Here is a 16,201-nt window from a genome sequence, read left to right as displayed (position 1 = left end):
GCTGCCCGCGTCGTGTCAGCTATCCCTCTGACATCATTTCCTAGGCCCGGGTCTCGGAAATAATATCAGATAGAGGCAACACTGACGCGGGCAGCAAGTTCATGATGCTGCTTGCACAGGAAACATTAAAGAGGTAGGAGGGAAGGGACTAGGTGCGTGCTCGCAGCAGGGGGTGGTCGGGAAATGGGGGTGGAGAGGAGGAATGATGCCTGCTCCGTTTACAAAGATTGCATCTGAGGCGGACCACCCTCCCCCGTACTACGCCAGTGGGACCATTGGTCTGACCCAGTATGGCTATTCTTATGTTTTTATCTGGGCAGGGGTCTCTCATATCCAGTAGGACCACTTTGGATATTGGCCCCTAAAATTCTCTCTCTCCGTATCTGTGTTCTGAGTAAACACTGCATATGAGATTACGTTACTAGCTAAGGGGCACGAAAACAACAACGAAGGAGACCAGATGGTGCTCAATCCTTTTTATTATAAAACAGATTCGACACGATTGTGTTTCGGCCCAAGAAGGTCTGCCTCAGAAGTCTCGCTATTGAGTAATAAAACCAAAGAGGTGTTAATCCAAATGTCCACGTATTGCAATAAAAACACTAGAAAAGACCAAAGGAATGGCTGGCAACAATTGCAGTGGACCTACTGGCACTTTTTCTCGAGGTTCATAGCGCATGACTTTTGGGAATTCCTCACTTAGCATCTAAATGCTAAAAAAAAAACCCAAAAAACAAAAACCCTCAAACATTCATTCTCCAAAGCTGATTTTTTTAAAATACTTAGATGCTTGGTATTCCCTTAAAATCCATAACACAGGAGAGAGCGAGAAATTTATAAACTAATGTCAAGCTCACTAGTGACATCCAATTGTTTTTCAGGAATAACTGTTGCAGCCTACGCTTCCTGCATGGCCCACAGTGGAAAGTCCTGCTGCTATCCCAAGGCAGCAGGGCTGGTCTTACGCATGAGCAGATGTGTTTTTCATGCATAGAACCTCTTTTCAGCCCTTAATAGCCTATGCAAATATTTATGCAAATGAAGCACCACACTGAGTGTCTGTGCCTGGTGGGCAGCCACTAAAAGATAGTACAGAGTCAGAGGGAGGGAAGGAAGCAGAGGGTGCAAGTGAAGCAGGCGATCTGATTGGCTGAACAGTCAGAAATCTGATGCTACAGAGGCTTAGAATATAAGCCCCGCCCAACACTGACCTGTTCTGGTGGGAAAGATGTCCTCATTATTAATAAGGGTCTCAATCCAGTCCATCAGCATGTTCATATATTGTGGGGCAGACAGCTTGGTGGGCTTCTTGTATTTTTGGTCATCCTGCCACCGATATTCATATTTCAAGCCCCCGGACATTACTGGGCAACTCCTCTCTGTACAAAACTCTGACATAGTTCCATAAATGAGGTTGATCCTATTGAAGAAGTCAACCAAGTGCACGGCAATCCAGTCATTGATGCTCTCCCCAGGGGGCAGCTGGACCACGGTCTTCAGGTCCAGGCCAGATTTGAGAGATGCCTGGGCCTTTTTGTACAGCTCAAAGCGCTGCGTCCCTGGCTGAAACTTCTTCCGAGGGCGAAACGTTTTATCTTTGTTGAAAACCTGCTTCAGGCAAAGGGCCATCCTGGGCCAGGAAAGCCAGAATGAGAGTGTAGACCGCCTCCACTGGTAACTTCTTCAAAGGGAGGAAATCCAGCCTTGGGCCAAGGTGGCTACGGACCAAACAAGACAAAATAATTTCTAAAAGATAAACAGATACAGCGAGAGTTTAATTAAGAAACTGTGTCAGAAGAGATGATTAAAGATGCCTGCAAACTTAAAATTAATTTGAGAAAAAATAAAACATTCACTTTATTTACAAGTGCAATATACAGCTTTTCTAATGGATATCTTAATAGCTATTTATGTCCCCATAATTAAGATTCTTTTTAAATCATAGTGAGAACTTTCTGAGCCAAAAACATTATGGGTAATACAAATTCTACAGTTTAACCTATGCAATTATGCATATATTCTGAATGATAATTAAAAGTTTTCTTTTCATCTGTGACATAAAACTGAGCAAAGATTTACTATTTTTTTTATTCTTTATTAATTTTCGAAACTACAACAGTGCAATACAACCAATGCAACTCATAGTAATACAATAAAAGCACATTCATCTTTCTCATGTTCATAATCATCCTTTCCCCTCCCCCCACCCACCCAAACAATTATCATTCCGATAATCACCAGGGTCCACTATAAATGCGCCTGTTTAACTTTCAAAATCCTATATGGTATCCTCCCTCCCTTTATCCCTCTTTCTTGGAATTCCTTAAACCCTAATACCACCAGATCCTCCCACAAATTAAAACTATCCTTCCCCTTGCTAAAAGGCATTTCCCACACAGGAAAGCTAGGGACTTCCCTCCACTTCAAAATCACTGAGCTCTGGAACAACCTTACCTCCCCTCTTCGGAACTTGAGCTCTCTCCAAGTTTTCCGCAAACATCTGAAAACCTGGCTTTTCTCAAAAAATGTAAGTCTCCCTCCAACTTAGGAATCAAGGAAACTCTTATATCTTGGCATCCCAAATTCTCTAAATTTTCTTCACACTTCTACCTCTAACCCTCTGTTGTAGTTCCTTCCTATTTCTCCTACTGTAAACTGCATCGAGCTCTACGAACGTGGAGATGATGCGGTATACAAACCTAAGGATTAGATTAGATTAGATAACACAAACATATATTATCATAAATATTTGAAATGCAGAGCACTCTTACAGAAACCAGCGTTGCAACTGCTAGCCTATAATGGTTTTCAGTCCTATAGTGCATGGTAAAGTCATTACAAGTCTAGGTGATGCCTTACTGAAGCCAAATACCATTCATGAAACATAATCCAGTATACACAGTTCACAGGGACAAAGGGAAAACCTCAAGCCTATGAGTCAGAGACTATGACCCAGCTATGTACAGCTCTTAACCCCTTCATGGGCAAACATCTACTACCTTGATCATGCTAGTTCACAATCACAACCTCTCTTATACAGAATATACGTTTCTTTGAGCCCCTGTTAGCTGCATTTTTTTTTTTTCAAACCAGTCAAGCTATCCTAATTTAACCCCGCTGCATGCACAAACACACTTCTGATTTTCTTACTGATACAGGACTACATTTCCCAGCATGCAAAGGAGTAAAACCAAGGCTAGATCAACCTGCTTAGAAAACTAAAGCCCAGTCAAGTCCTAATAAGGCCTCAGACACGTACACGGTTTTAACTGGTTTTTGTTCCCCTCCTGCTCTCCGAGGCACAGTAAGAATTTTTAAACCAGGGGTTCTTAACCAATAGTGCAAATATCCGAAAAGGATATTGAAATCTTAGGCAATTTATTGATGCTTATAGACAGAGTGAAGGCAGATAAAAGTTTAGTTTTATAAAAACTTAATAGACCTCTTGGCCACCTTCCTTAACTGGCAAAATACCCTTAATAGCCTCAATAATTGAGAAAAAAAATGTAATTGGACGATAGGCGCCTCTCCGATTCTATAAAAGAAAGGCTTCTGTCACATGGCGCGTAGCAGCACCAAATGCCTAAGTGGGCATTTCTATGGGGGGGAGCGTGACAGGTGCCGCTAAGCGCGATTCTCCAAAAACTCAGGGGCCTGATTTGTAGGCCTTTAAAACTCTCGCCTACATTTTAGGCACCCAAGATTTCACATAGGCGTTGCTAGCCGCGATTCTCTAAATGGCATTTCAAAGTGGTGGACACTAGAGGATTGAGTGACTTGCTCAGGGTCACAAGGAGCAGCACTGGGATTAAAGGCAGCAGCTCAACCAGTGAGCCCCAGCTTCAGTCTGTCCCAATATGGCTATTCTTATGTTCTTATATGAACCAAGTATAGGACAATCAAGCCATTGTGACATCACTGCTGAAATGAGGCATTATGACATCACAATCTCAGCTCTGGAATGTTGCTACTCTTTCGGTTTCTGCCTGGTGCTTGTGACCTGGGTAGACCCCTGTTGGAAAGGGAATAGACTTGTACACTGCCTTTTTGTCACTTTGGCATTTCAAAGCTGACATTCAAAGCGGTGGGCACTGGAGAATTGAGTGACTTGCCCAGGGTCACAAGGAGCAGCACTGGGATTTGATCTCACAACCTCTGGGTGCAGAGGCAACAGCTCTACCAGTGAGCCCCACCTTCAGTCTGTCCCAATATGGCTATTCTTATGTGAGTCAAGTATAGGACAATGAAGCCATTGTGACATCCCAAGAGGTTGGCTCTTAGGCATTGGTGGAATGAGGCATTATGACATCACAATCTCAGCTCTGGAATGTTGCTACTCTTTGGGTTTCTGCCTGGTACTTGTGACCTGGGTAGACCCCTGTTGGAAAGGGAATAGACTTGTACACTGCCTTTTTGTCACTTTGGCATTTCAAAGCTGACATTCAAAGCGGTGGGCACTGGAGAATTGAGTGACTTGCCCAGGGTCACAAGGAGCAGCACTGGGATTTGATCTCACAACCTCTGGGTGCAGAGGCAACAGCTCTACCAGTGAGCCCCACCTTCAGTCTGTCCCAATATGGCTATTCTTATGTGAGTCAAGTATAGGACAATGAAGCCATTGTGACATCCCAAGAGGTTGGCTCTTAGGCATTGGTGGAATGAGGCATTATGACATCACAATCTCAGCTCTGGAATGTTGCTACTCTTTCGGTTTCTGCCTGGTGCTTGTGACCTGGGTAGACCCCTGTTGGAAAGGGAATAGAGACTTGTACACTGCCTTTTTGTCACTTTGGCATTTCAAAGCTGACATTCAAAGCGGTGGGCACTGGAGGATTAAGTGACTTGCCCGGGGTCACAAGGAGCGGCACGGGGATTTGATCTTACAACCTCTGGGTGCCGAGGCAGCAGCTCAACCAGTGAGCCACAGGCCTTCCTAGGAGGTCGTCAGAGTGAGGGGGACACTAAGCATTGCAGCGATCAGGTCAGGTTGCTACTACTATTATTTATAAAGCTCTACCAAACACACGCAGCGATGTAGAACACACAAGAGATGGCCCCAGCTGCCGGTTTTAAAATTAGTGGAAGTCCGGCTTGTGGATGGAGAGGCTTAGCCTCCTGAAGCCTCTTATGCGGGGTGTCTATGCGGCCGACTTCTCCACTCCGACGCAGAGAGGTACGTAGAAGGCTAAGGTGAGCATAAACCTAGAAACTGGAACAGCAGCTTTGGGGAAGCGAAGAAGGTTTAGCTCATTCTTGCGCAGTAGCATCTGGGAGGATTTCATGTCAGTTTCTCCATTCCATTGTGGCTCCAGGAAAAGGAGGACGGATTGAGACATCCGGGTTTTACTTCCATTGAAAGCTATGGAAATAAGGAGGACAGACTGAGACCTCTGGGTTTAATTCCATTGAAAGTAAAACCCAGATGTCTCAGCCGTCCTCCTTTTTCTGGAGCCACAGGGTAACCCTTGTCAGCATAACTGACAGTACAGGAGGTGATGGTTCTGTGCACAGGGCCAAGCAGAAACAACTTATTTGTGCACATAAACTGGAATGTTATTCTGTACAGAAATTTTGGAATCATAAAAATTTTAAAGCAGAAGACATTTTTGTGAGGCTATTTATTCCGAGACTAACATTCCCGCACACGTGCAGAGGTGCGCCGATGCTTTTCTTTCCCTCGGGAAAGCACAGAACCTTGTGTCCGGTGCGCTCACCCTAATTAGCGCACACGTCCTGCGTGCTTCACCTCTGATTTCGATTAGCATCAGTGAGCAAAGCTTCGGTGTTATGTCTGCATTGGCCACCCTGAGCTCGGCCGTCAGTGCCCGGTAAATTGATACTGGTCTGATAACTCGGAACTTTCTCCTTTTGACCAGTGCAGGGTCCAGTAACAGAAGTCACTACACAAACTGCTCCCTCTGGGGTTGTTGCATAAGAGGAAATGCTGCCCCCCTCCTGTCTCAGGATGGGGGGGGAGAGTTCCTGTCTGGCACATACTGTACATCTCTAGCTCCTGCATCATCACCCCACTCATTCCGATTTCAAGTCCTTCCTTTTTATGAAAATGTTTGGCTCAGAGGGGCCAGAGCTTCCCCCCTCTCCCCATTATACTGAAAAGGGGGCACTTCCTGGAAAAGGATATTGTTCAGGGACATATGGCAGTTTCTATGGAATAGACTGCAGGAACTGGGGAGGGGGACATCTCAGACTTGCGGATTTTGGCCCGCAGGTAAGGAAGTATACTTTTGCTACAACTGTGTATCAGCCTGGGCCATAAGAACATAAGTCGTGCCTCTGCTGGGTCAGACCAGAGGTCCATCGCGCCCAGCAGTCCACTCACGCGGCGGCCCATCAGGTCCAGGACCTGTATACTAGTCCTCTATCTATACCCTTCTATACCTTTTTCCTTCAGAAAATTGTCCAATCCCTTCTTGTACCGGGATTATATTATGGGTTGCCAAAGACTGTTTTGCACGCTCTACGGCTGGCACAAAATCTGGCATCTGTTTGGATATCCGTGCACTCAGTGGCTTAGCGAGGGTAAGTGCTGCCCCCCTACTCTTTACCCTAACTTTTTAATATTCCAGGCAAGAGCAACAGCACGAACTTCCTGCCCGTCAGCTATCCTTCTGATGTCACGTCATAGACGCAGGGCCCAGAAGTGACATCAGAGGCGACACCGGCGCGAGATCACAATATGGAAAAATGAAAGAGGTACGAGGGAAGGGGGCGCAGGCAGGCGGCAGGGAGGGGGGTCAGGATGGAAGGGGGCCTGCGCCCTTTACAAAGACCGCCCACCCCCTTACTATGTCAGCGCTGGCGATAGAAGCAGAGCTTAAAGTTAGAGCTTTCCAACTGAATTTACCTCTTTTTTTTTTTTTTTAATGGAGCCTTTCACACAGCAACAGGACTCATGCACTTTGCGCTCCCAGGTCACGTTGAAGCCGATATTCAGAGGGAGATAACTGGCTAGGGAAGATTCCTAAGGGGTTATCTCCTATGCACTGGTTGATCCCTAGATTATCAGCGGAGGTCATGAGTTTTAGGCTTTCATTTATAGACACTCTCTGGTATGAGCAAGTCACCACAACGGCTGTCTTAAGGGCCAGCAAAAACTACGACACTGGACACATGATTCAAAACGAACGCTAGGAAGTTCTTCTTTACCCAACGTGTGGTGGACACCTGGAATGCGCTTCCAGAGAGCGTAGTAGGGCAGAGTACAGTACTGGGGTTCAAGAAAGGATTGGACAATTTCCTGCTGGAAAAAGGGATAGAGGGGTATAGATAGAGGATGACTGCACAGGTCCTGGACCTGTTGGGCCGCCGCGTGAGCGGATTGCTGGACGCGATGGACCTCAGGTCTGACCCAGCGGAGGCATTGCTTATGTTCTTATGGGAGAGGAGGAGATAGTGGATGCTCTGGATGGGCCATTTGGCCTTTATCTGCCATCATGTTTCTAGGTTTCTGTAACCATAAAGCTCTATGACATCACAATGCAGGTGCAAAGAGCCTTAGCCTATAGGAAGAGGAGATGCAAATGTTAAGAGCCTTAGCCAATGTGCTTCCAGAGAGCATAATAGGGCAGAGTACGGTACTGGGGTTCAAGAAAGGATTGGACAATTTCCTGCTGGAAAAGGGGATAAAGGGGTATAGATAGAGGATTACTGCACAGGTCCTGGACCTGTTGGGCCGCCACGTGCGCGGACTGCTGGGCACGATGGACCTCAGGTCTGACCCAGCGGAGGCATTGCTTATGTTCTTATGGGAGAGGAGGAGATAGTGGATGCTCTGGATGGGCCATTTAGCCTTTATCTGTCATCATGTTTCTGTGTTACTAAAGTTCTGTGACATCACAATGCAGGTGCAAAGAGCCTTAGCCTATAGGAAGAGGAGATGCAAATGTTAAGAGCCTTAGCCAATGCGCTTCCAGAGTGCATAATAGGGCAGAGTACGGTACTGGGGTTCAAGAAAGGATTGGACAATTTCCTGCTGGAAAAAGGGATAGAGGGGTATAGATAGAGGATGACTGCACAGGTCCTGGACCTGTTGGGCCGCCGCGTGAGCGGACTGCTGGACGCGATGGACCTCAGGTCTGACCCAGCGGAGGCATTGCTTATGTTCTTTTGACCTCCCTAGAATAGGGGTTCTCAACCCGGTCCATGGAACACACCAAGTCGCTCTGGTTTTCAAGAGATCCACAAAGGAATATTTTGCATGCTTACACCGTGTTCCTTGGATGTAACTATATTTCAGTCTTATTCATCAGAAATCCTGGCTGGCTTGGTGTATCCCAAAAATTACATTGAAAATCCCCGATTTTCTGCATTGTTTCAGGGGAAAGTCTCAGCAATCACAATGAAAAGTACAGTGATTAAGGATCAGATCTAAAACCAAGGCAACGACAACCACCCCAGGAAACATAAAGAGTCCAAAAAGTTCATTTCCTGCAACTTTTGTAATGCGTGTAATTTCACAGGGGGGGGGGAAAACCCATGGATCTTTTTACTAAGCTGCAGGACACACTAGTACAAGCTTATTGCAGCTTAAAAGGACAAAATGCAGAAGTCCACGATAGGTTTCAAAGGGCACAGGCTACCCGTGTGTTTTGGGGGAGGTTTTGGGGGGGGGGTCGAGGGTGAAGAGTGAGTGTTTCTGCACTAATCAATCAGTACAACTACATAGGGTTAGCAGATTTTCCATGTGGAAAATCTGGACCCCCCCCCTAGACCCGCCCCCCAGGCCTGGCCAGTTCTACCCATCCCCGCCCCGTTACACCCAAGTACCGCCCCCCAATCCCGCCCTAGCCCCCCCCCCCCCCCCCCCCCCCCACTGCCTGCTCTCGCCTGGCAAGAGCGCATGCGTGGATACGCTCCTGCCCTACAGCGACTTGTTCCAAGCTTTTCAAATCACGGACAAAATGCCAGGTTTTGAAAAGCCGTCCGGACCCCCGGACATGTCTAACCCTACGCTCTACATTATCACGCCCTAAGGCCCGGAGTCTCTAAACAGTGCTGTTTTTTTAGGTGCCAGAAGGGCGCCTATGCTCAGTGAAAAATGTTGTTCAAACGCCAGTTTTTACTGATTTTCAAGGTTCTTACTGGCACCTAAAAATTCGGCGTCAGAATCATGCCTCCTTAGGCCTAATGCCACTGTGGGCGTGGCTAATGCGAGAAATGGGATTCGGCAGCATAAAACGCCTACAGAGGCACAATTCACATCAGAGGTAGGCGCCAGAAATGTAGGCAGCCACCGACAATGGCACCAATTAGAGAATCCGGGCTTAATTGATTAGTGCAGGATTAGCATACGAGACCTTACCACCTACAATAGAATGGAAGTAAAACCTGAATGTCTCAATCCGTCCTCCCTCTTTTGGAGCCATATGGTAACCCTACATAAGTCTATCCATTGAAATTAGTGCTGCAATTCCCATAATGCACCAGGATGAGGTTGGCAGAAATCCAGGGCCGGCCAAAAAGTCTGCCTCTTGGAATGGATAACTCGGCAGTTTTCTGATTCTTAAACTCAGTCCAAAGACTTCCGAGCACTTTTTCACACGTGCTGCACAGTTTCTATCAGAATTATTTTTCCCATGGATGCTGCAGGAAACAAAGCTCAGAGCTGCCAAGTTACCCAGTTCCAGGAGGGAGATTTGAACTATGAGGACCCGCAGCATGGATTGCAATGTGTAGAGTCAGGGACTACAAATGCCACATTGCTTTGGGGTATAAGTTCAATACCAGGATTGGCCAAAAAGCCCCCCTCCTGTAAGTTTCTGGGGAAGACACAATAAGATATTTAAACTGTGTAGACAAACTGGAAGGAATTTGCACTTTCCCCCCTCTCTATTTTGGTCTATTTTGCTCGGGTTGCAAACTTTAGCAGGAAAATTTTCTCCATATGCACAGGTTGTTCTCAAGCCTTACCGGATTTTCCCAAAAGAAAATCCAGACCCGTGGCCACGCCCACAGGCCCGCCCAATTCTGTCCGTGTCACCTTCTTTCTTCTACTGGCTACGCCTCTCTTTATACAGCCCAGCATCCTTCTGGCAGCAGCCACTGCCTTGTCACACTGTTTTTTCGCCTTTAGATCTTCGGACACTATCACCCCAAGGTCCCTCTCCCCGTCCGTGCATATCAGCTTCTCTCCTCCCAGCATATAAAGGTTCCTTCCGATTATTAATCCCCAAATGCATTACTCTGCATTTCTTTGCATTGAATTTTAGTTGCCAGGCATTAGACCATTCCTCTAACTTTTGCAGATCCTTTTTCATATTTTCCACTCCCTCTTCGGTGTCTACTCTGTTACAAATTTTGGTATCATCTGCAAAAAGGCACACTTTTCCTTCTAACCCTTCAGCAATGTCACTTACATACATATTGAACAGGATTGGCCCCAGCACCGAACCCTGAGGGACTCCACTAGTCACCTTTCCTTCCTTCGAGCGACTTCCATTAACCACCACCCTCTGGCGTCTGTCCGACAGCCAGTTTCTGACCCAATTCACCACTTTGGGTCCTAACTTCAGCCCTTCAAGTTTGTTCAAGAGCCTCCTATGAGGAACCGTATCAAAGGCTTTGCTGAAATCTAAATTACATCTAGCATATGTCCTCGATCCAGCTCTCTGGTCACCCAATCAAAAAATTCAATCAGGTTCGTTTGGCACGATTTACCTTTTGTAAAGCCATGTTGCCTCGGATCCTGTAACCCATTAGATTCAAGGAAATACACTATCCTTTCTTTCAGCAACACTTCCGCTTAAGGCCTCTAGAAATGTGCCGGTCAGCGATTCTCATGAGACTGCCGCTAGGGGTCACAGCAGCTATTTTGTGGCTGGACCCGCAATAGGCAGAAGCAAGCAGACATCACTCCTATCTGTAGGATCCCCCACTGGATCACCATGGACACCGAGGTGGGCCCTTAATTAGACTGTAAGCTCCGTCTCATGTGCAGTGCCGCGTGTTGTCTAGCAATGCTTTAGAAATGATAAGAAGGAACAGTCAAAACACAGGAACTGTTGAGAATGTAAATATGAGAAAAGTCCAATAAAGTGATCTATTTGAATAAATTCCCCTGAAGTAATTCTTGACCAAAACCAATACAGTACTGTGTTCTGGCTTAATATAACTCCCATTTATCGAGATACTGTGTTTTGGACTTTTATCAAAGCCTTGAAAATGTATCCAAATGTTTAATGGCCTCCAAATTAAGAAATACACAGTAATTACAGGACAAATTAGCTTAGTTTTGACAAAATTTAAGTTACTGTGTTATAGCTTTTCAGGGAAGTATCGGGGGGGGGGGGGGGGGTGCGTATCAGGAAGCCCATATGCCACTACCACCAGTTAACCAGGCACCAACCCAGTGCCCAGTTAGCTTGATGGCTAAAATTAGGACAGCCATTTTGGTATCCTTTTACCACCAGAAAGTATTTCTTCACAGAGAGAGTGGTTGATCATTGGAACAAGCTTCCAGTGCAGGTGATCGAGGCAGACAGCGTGCCTGACTTTAAGAATAAATGGGATACCCATGTGGGATCCCTACGAGGGTCAAGATAAGGAAATTGGGTCATTAGGGCATAGACAGGGGGTGGGTAAGCAGAGTGGGCAGACTTGATGGGCTGTAGCCCTTTTCTGCCGTCATCTTCTATGTTTCTATGTTTACTTAACCAGGTACGGGTCTGAATATGGCCACTAACTAGTTAACCACTATGGCCGCTAACCAGACCTGGTTCCTCCCAGGCCCCGCCTAAGCTCTGCCAACAGACCTTCCCAGTACCACCCAGACAGTAAATGAGCAGTCTATGGCGATACTCGGCGGCGCAGTCCAGAATTTAAGTAGTCATGGTGGATTTAACCAGGCAGGAGCCTCTCCTCTGTCTGAAGCCAGATTGCGTGGGGTGGAGTAGGTTATGGTCATCCAGATAGTTAGTGAGTTGTTTGGCTACTAGGCCTTCTGTAAGTTTGATGTATAGTGGTATAGAGGCAATAGGTCTGAAGTTGGAAGGTTGGTCTGGTGGTCCTTTTGGATCTTTTTGGATTGGAGTGATGATGATTTCACTGAGTACAGTGGGGAAAATGCCATCTGTGATCATGGATTGAATCCATTGTAGAAGCAGTGTACGGAATTTTACACTGGAGGTAGTAAGGAGATAAGAAGGGCAGTTGTTGTAGTCGCAGGAGGCGTGGCTGTATTTTTTTGTAGAGGTTATTGAATTCGTTCCATTGAATGTTGGTGAATTGAGACCAAGTTCTGTCTGCTGCGGTTGAATCTTTTTCTGTGGGGTGAATTGTGATTATGTTTGGGTGGGATGGGGTAGAATCGAGGGTGGCTCTGGCATTGGTAATTTTGTTCTTGAAGTGGTCTGCCAGGAGGGTAGCAGATGGTGGTGGGGTATTGTTTGTGGTTGTGTAGGGTTTGGTGTCTGTCAGATCTTTTAAGATTTGGAAAAGTTTTTTGGGGTCTTGGGTTTCTGTGCCTATAAGATTTGTGTAATGAGTTTTCCTCTTGTCTTTTAGTAGTCGTTTGTATTGTTTGATGATGTTTTTCCAAGCAATTTTTGTTTGGTCTAGGTTTGTTTTTCTCCATTTTCTTTCTAATCTTCTACACTGTCTTTTGAGTTGGAGCAGTTCATTGTCAAACCATGGGTCTGATCTTCTGCTGGTTCTGGTTTTGGTTTGTAGTGGGGCTAGTTCATCAAGGATGTTGGTGGACATATGTTTCCAGTGAGAGATGAAGTTTTTAACAAGATTTTAGAATCCCAAATACTAAAAAAACTTTCCAGGCTACTGATCCAGGGGAAGCCGTGGCTTCCCCAGTGTTTGTCTCAATAGCAAACTATGGACTTTTCCTCCAGGAACCTGTCCAAAACTTTTTCTTTTTTTTTTAAGGAGAGAAGGTGTGGCTCACTGATAGAGCTGCTGCCCCTGCACCCATAGTTTGTAAAATCAAATCCCAGTGCTGTTCCTTATGACCCTGGGCAGGTCACTTAATCCTCCAGTACCCACCGCTTTGCAATGCCAAAGCCACAAAAAGGCAATATACAAGTCCCCATTTCCTTTACAACTATCAGCATGCCTTATGCCTTTCACAGCTCTGCAGCTATTGGTGAAGCTCTACGAAAGAAATGATAGAAGGGTTCTACTAATTTATCAAAGGAAGGTCAAGGTCTCACTTCTGCAAAGCTGGCTGTGAGCCACAGTGAAGGCAGCTACCAAGCAGAGCTGTCAGGAGTCACGTGACCGATTTTCTTCTTTTTTTATCCGGAAGATCTCAAACGTGTGTTGATAGCCTGAAGAGCTATGTCAAACAGGCCCAGACTCACACTCTACAAAGCCCCCACCACCACTAGTCTCTCCAGGTGCTAATTTGTCTTCAAGATTACACTGAGGGAATATTTACTGCAAATTAAGAACCAGGCCTTGGCCCCTTCCAAATTCCAGCAGAAAGCACTGGTGGAACTTGTTTGCAGAGAATTATCCATCATATTAGCCTTTAAAGGCTTCAAGAAGGCAATTGCTACAAAGCAACATCTTCCCAGGTGCATAACCTTGTGAGAATCCGCCTTCAACAGCACAATTTAGTTTATCTGGGTTGCAAAGAGACATTCCAAAGGAAAATGGGTCAAAAGTACACACACTATATTACCAGCCTGCCCTACCCCCACCTAGGGTTGCCACTTGGCTCCAGAAAAAGGTGGTCGGATCGAGACATCCAGGTTTTACTTCCATTGAACGTAATGTCTAATCCATCCTCCTTTTTATGAAGCCATACGATAACCCCCCACCTTCCCAGACAGCTAGGAACTAGATCAGGGGTGTCAAAGTCCCTCCAGTCGGGTTTTCAGGATTCCCCCAATGAATATGCATGAGATCTATTTGCATGCACTGCTTTCATTGTATGCTAATAGATCTCGTGCATATTCACTGGGGAAATACTGAAAACCCGACTGGATTGCGGCCCTCGAGGAGGGACTTTGACACCCCTGAACTAGATGCACCAAAAATGGTCATTCAGTGCGGGTCACAAGTTGAGCCACCCCAGCACCCACCTCCAATGACACCCGGAAGAAAAATAAAGAGAGGCAGGAGGGATGCCCACTCCCTCCTGCCGCCCATGAACCCCTCCCCCTCATCAGTCTGACCCCCCCTGCCAGGACCCAACCTGACCCGCCCCCACCCCATGCCAGGATCCCCTCATCTTCCTCACTCCCGTCCTTAGAAGAAATTGGCAGGAGAGATATCCACTCCCTCCTGCCTCAACCCCCCAACTCCCCCACACACACCCAGAACCACCCCCATACCTCTGAGTGAAGTTGACAGCAGGAGGGATGCCCATTGCCAAATACCTACTGCCCACTCCAATATTTATTCAGATAATTTATGGAAATATAAGCTGGCTATTTGATAGATTTATTTATTGAGCATATTAGCTAATTAATTTGCACTCCTAGTAATAATTGGTTACAATGTTTCTATAACCATAAAGCTCTATGACCTCACAATGCAGGTGTAAAGAGTCTTAGCCTATAGGAAGAGGAGATGCAAATATTAAGAGCCTTAGCCAATAGGGTGAGGAGGAGAAAGTGAATGCTGCGGATGGGCAGACTGGATGGGCCATTTGGTCTTTATCTGCCTTCATGCTTCTATGGTGATTTGCTGAGGAAAATCCACACCCTCGCCCCAGCCCTGGGAGTAGCCTAGAGGTTAATGCAGTGCCTGAGAGCTAGAGGAACTGGGTTGAATTCCTGCTGCCGCTGTCTAAGACCCTGGGCCGGTCATGAAACCCTCCCCTGCCCCACCGCCACCACCTTCAACATTGGAAATGGGATTTATTTTGTACCTGGAGCAATAAAGGGTTTGCAGACCACTTTACTAACCACAAGGCTACTTCACTCATAACATACTGCATTTAAAGCAAAGAGCACAGACTGAGCACATGTTGGTGGCACAAGGCCAGGAGATCCAGCAGGAAGTGACTGAGAAGACACTGGTCCATGAGCCACCCACAGCCATCAAATACAGCCAAAGAGACCAGGGTCAGGGGCTGCTGTGCCATCCAGGCACCTACATAACTACCACGACTATTTATCATTTCTATAGCGCTGAAAGGCGTACATAGTGCTGTTCTTTGAACATGTAATAGACAGTCCCTGGTGAGAAGAGCTTACAATCTCATTTTGATAGGACGAACATAGGTATCTTACAGTGTTGAAAGGAGCGAAATGAATATAGCCAGCCAGCTTCGTCAGCAGCTAATTCAGGTTGTATTTCACCACTCAAAAAGTGTGGAAAAGCTTTTCAACGAGGAGGCAGGAAGCCTCTGACTTCCTAAAGCAAACGAGGTCTAATCAGGTGACTTCCCGCCACAGGGCAGACCTTCATTTGTTTAGAATGGCAACCGAAGCCGGGGACCGGGTCCTCGAAACCCGGAGCTTACACTGGGATTGGAAACGCTTTCGGGAAAAAGTTTCCCGAACCCAAGAGAGCGAGCAATGAAAAGTGGCCACTTACGTGTCTTGAGTGCAGAGCTTCAATCTCTTCGCCTGCTATAACGCACGCTGCTGTCTCTCAGCCTGCTCTATAACACGCCATGCTGTCTCTGGTCGCTGGCTCACACTCTGATGTCTCCGAGCCTCCTCTAACATACCCCGCTGTCTCTCTAGCAGCTGGATCACACGTCCGCCGTCTCTCTAGCAGCCGGATCACACTTTGCTGTCTCTCAACCTGCTCTATAACACACCCTGCAGTGTCTCTGGCCGCTGGATGCAGCCGAGTGTAACGCTGCAGGCAGAGAGACAGCACACTGGCTTGGCTCTCTCTCTCTCTCTCTCTCTCGGCTTGTGCTATGAGCCCGCTGTCCGTGTCGGGGCTTTTCCTTTTTTCTTCTCTCATGATGTCACATCCTGATTTTGGCTGAACCCTCCAGCAGCTGTCCCTGTGATAACTCACCGCCCAGCATCCTGCCCCACTCTGCCTGCGGCACTCTCTCATTCATATGCAAACACAGCGCTCCTTTGCCTGACCTCGCTGTTAGTCTCCAAAGAGCAAGAGACACAACACAGCGTTCACTTGATCCTGCCCTGGCATCTCACCCTCTCTGTCTCTCGCACACAACACTCAGATTCTGTCCTCTCACATCCTTTCCTATCTGTCCTCACTCGCATTGTGCCCCCCTCTCATGCACTCACTCACTGAC

The 16,201-nt window shown here is 46.7% G+C and overlaps 1 protein-coding gene across 4 annotated transcripts in view; it reads right to left on the bottom strand.

Annotated features, from left to right (window-relative positions):
* The window catches only part of MOB3C (MOB kinase activator 3C), a 49,738-nt gene extending 33,914 nt beyond the window's left edge, over positions 1–15,824 (bottom strand). The window contains exons 1-2 of one of the 4 annotated variants that reach the window (XM_033916851.1): positions 15,517–15,824; positions 1,212–1,746 (exon numbers count right to left, since the gene is read on the bottom strand). In XM_033916851.1, coding sequence (XP_033772742.1) covers positions 1,212–1,629 — 418 coding nt within the window. In that variant the 5' untranslated portion in view covers positions 1,630–1,746; positions 15,517–15,824. Of the gene's footprint in view, positions 1–1,211; positions 1,747–2,771; positions 2,835–9,329; positions 9,360–13,178; positions 13,302–15,516 lie in introns of those variants that run through there. The other 3 variants (XM_033916852.1, XM_033916853.1, XM_033916854.1) reach the window with 3 other exon arrangements.
* Positions 15,825–16,201: the final 377 nt, after the last annotated feature.

This window comes from Geotrypetes seraphini, chromosome 12, assembly GCF_902459505.1.
Source record: "Geotrypetes seraphini chromosome 12, aGeoSer1.1, whole genome shotgun sequence".
In the NCBI taxonomy this organism is placed as follows: domain Eukaryota; kingdom Metazoa; phylum Chordata; class Amphibia; order Gymnophiona; family Dermophiidae; genus Geotrypetes; species Geotrypetes seraphini.
Note: the sequence above shows the minus strand (reverse complement) of the source record. Positions and strands in the feature narration are given on the sequence as shown.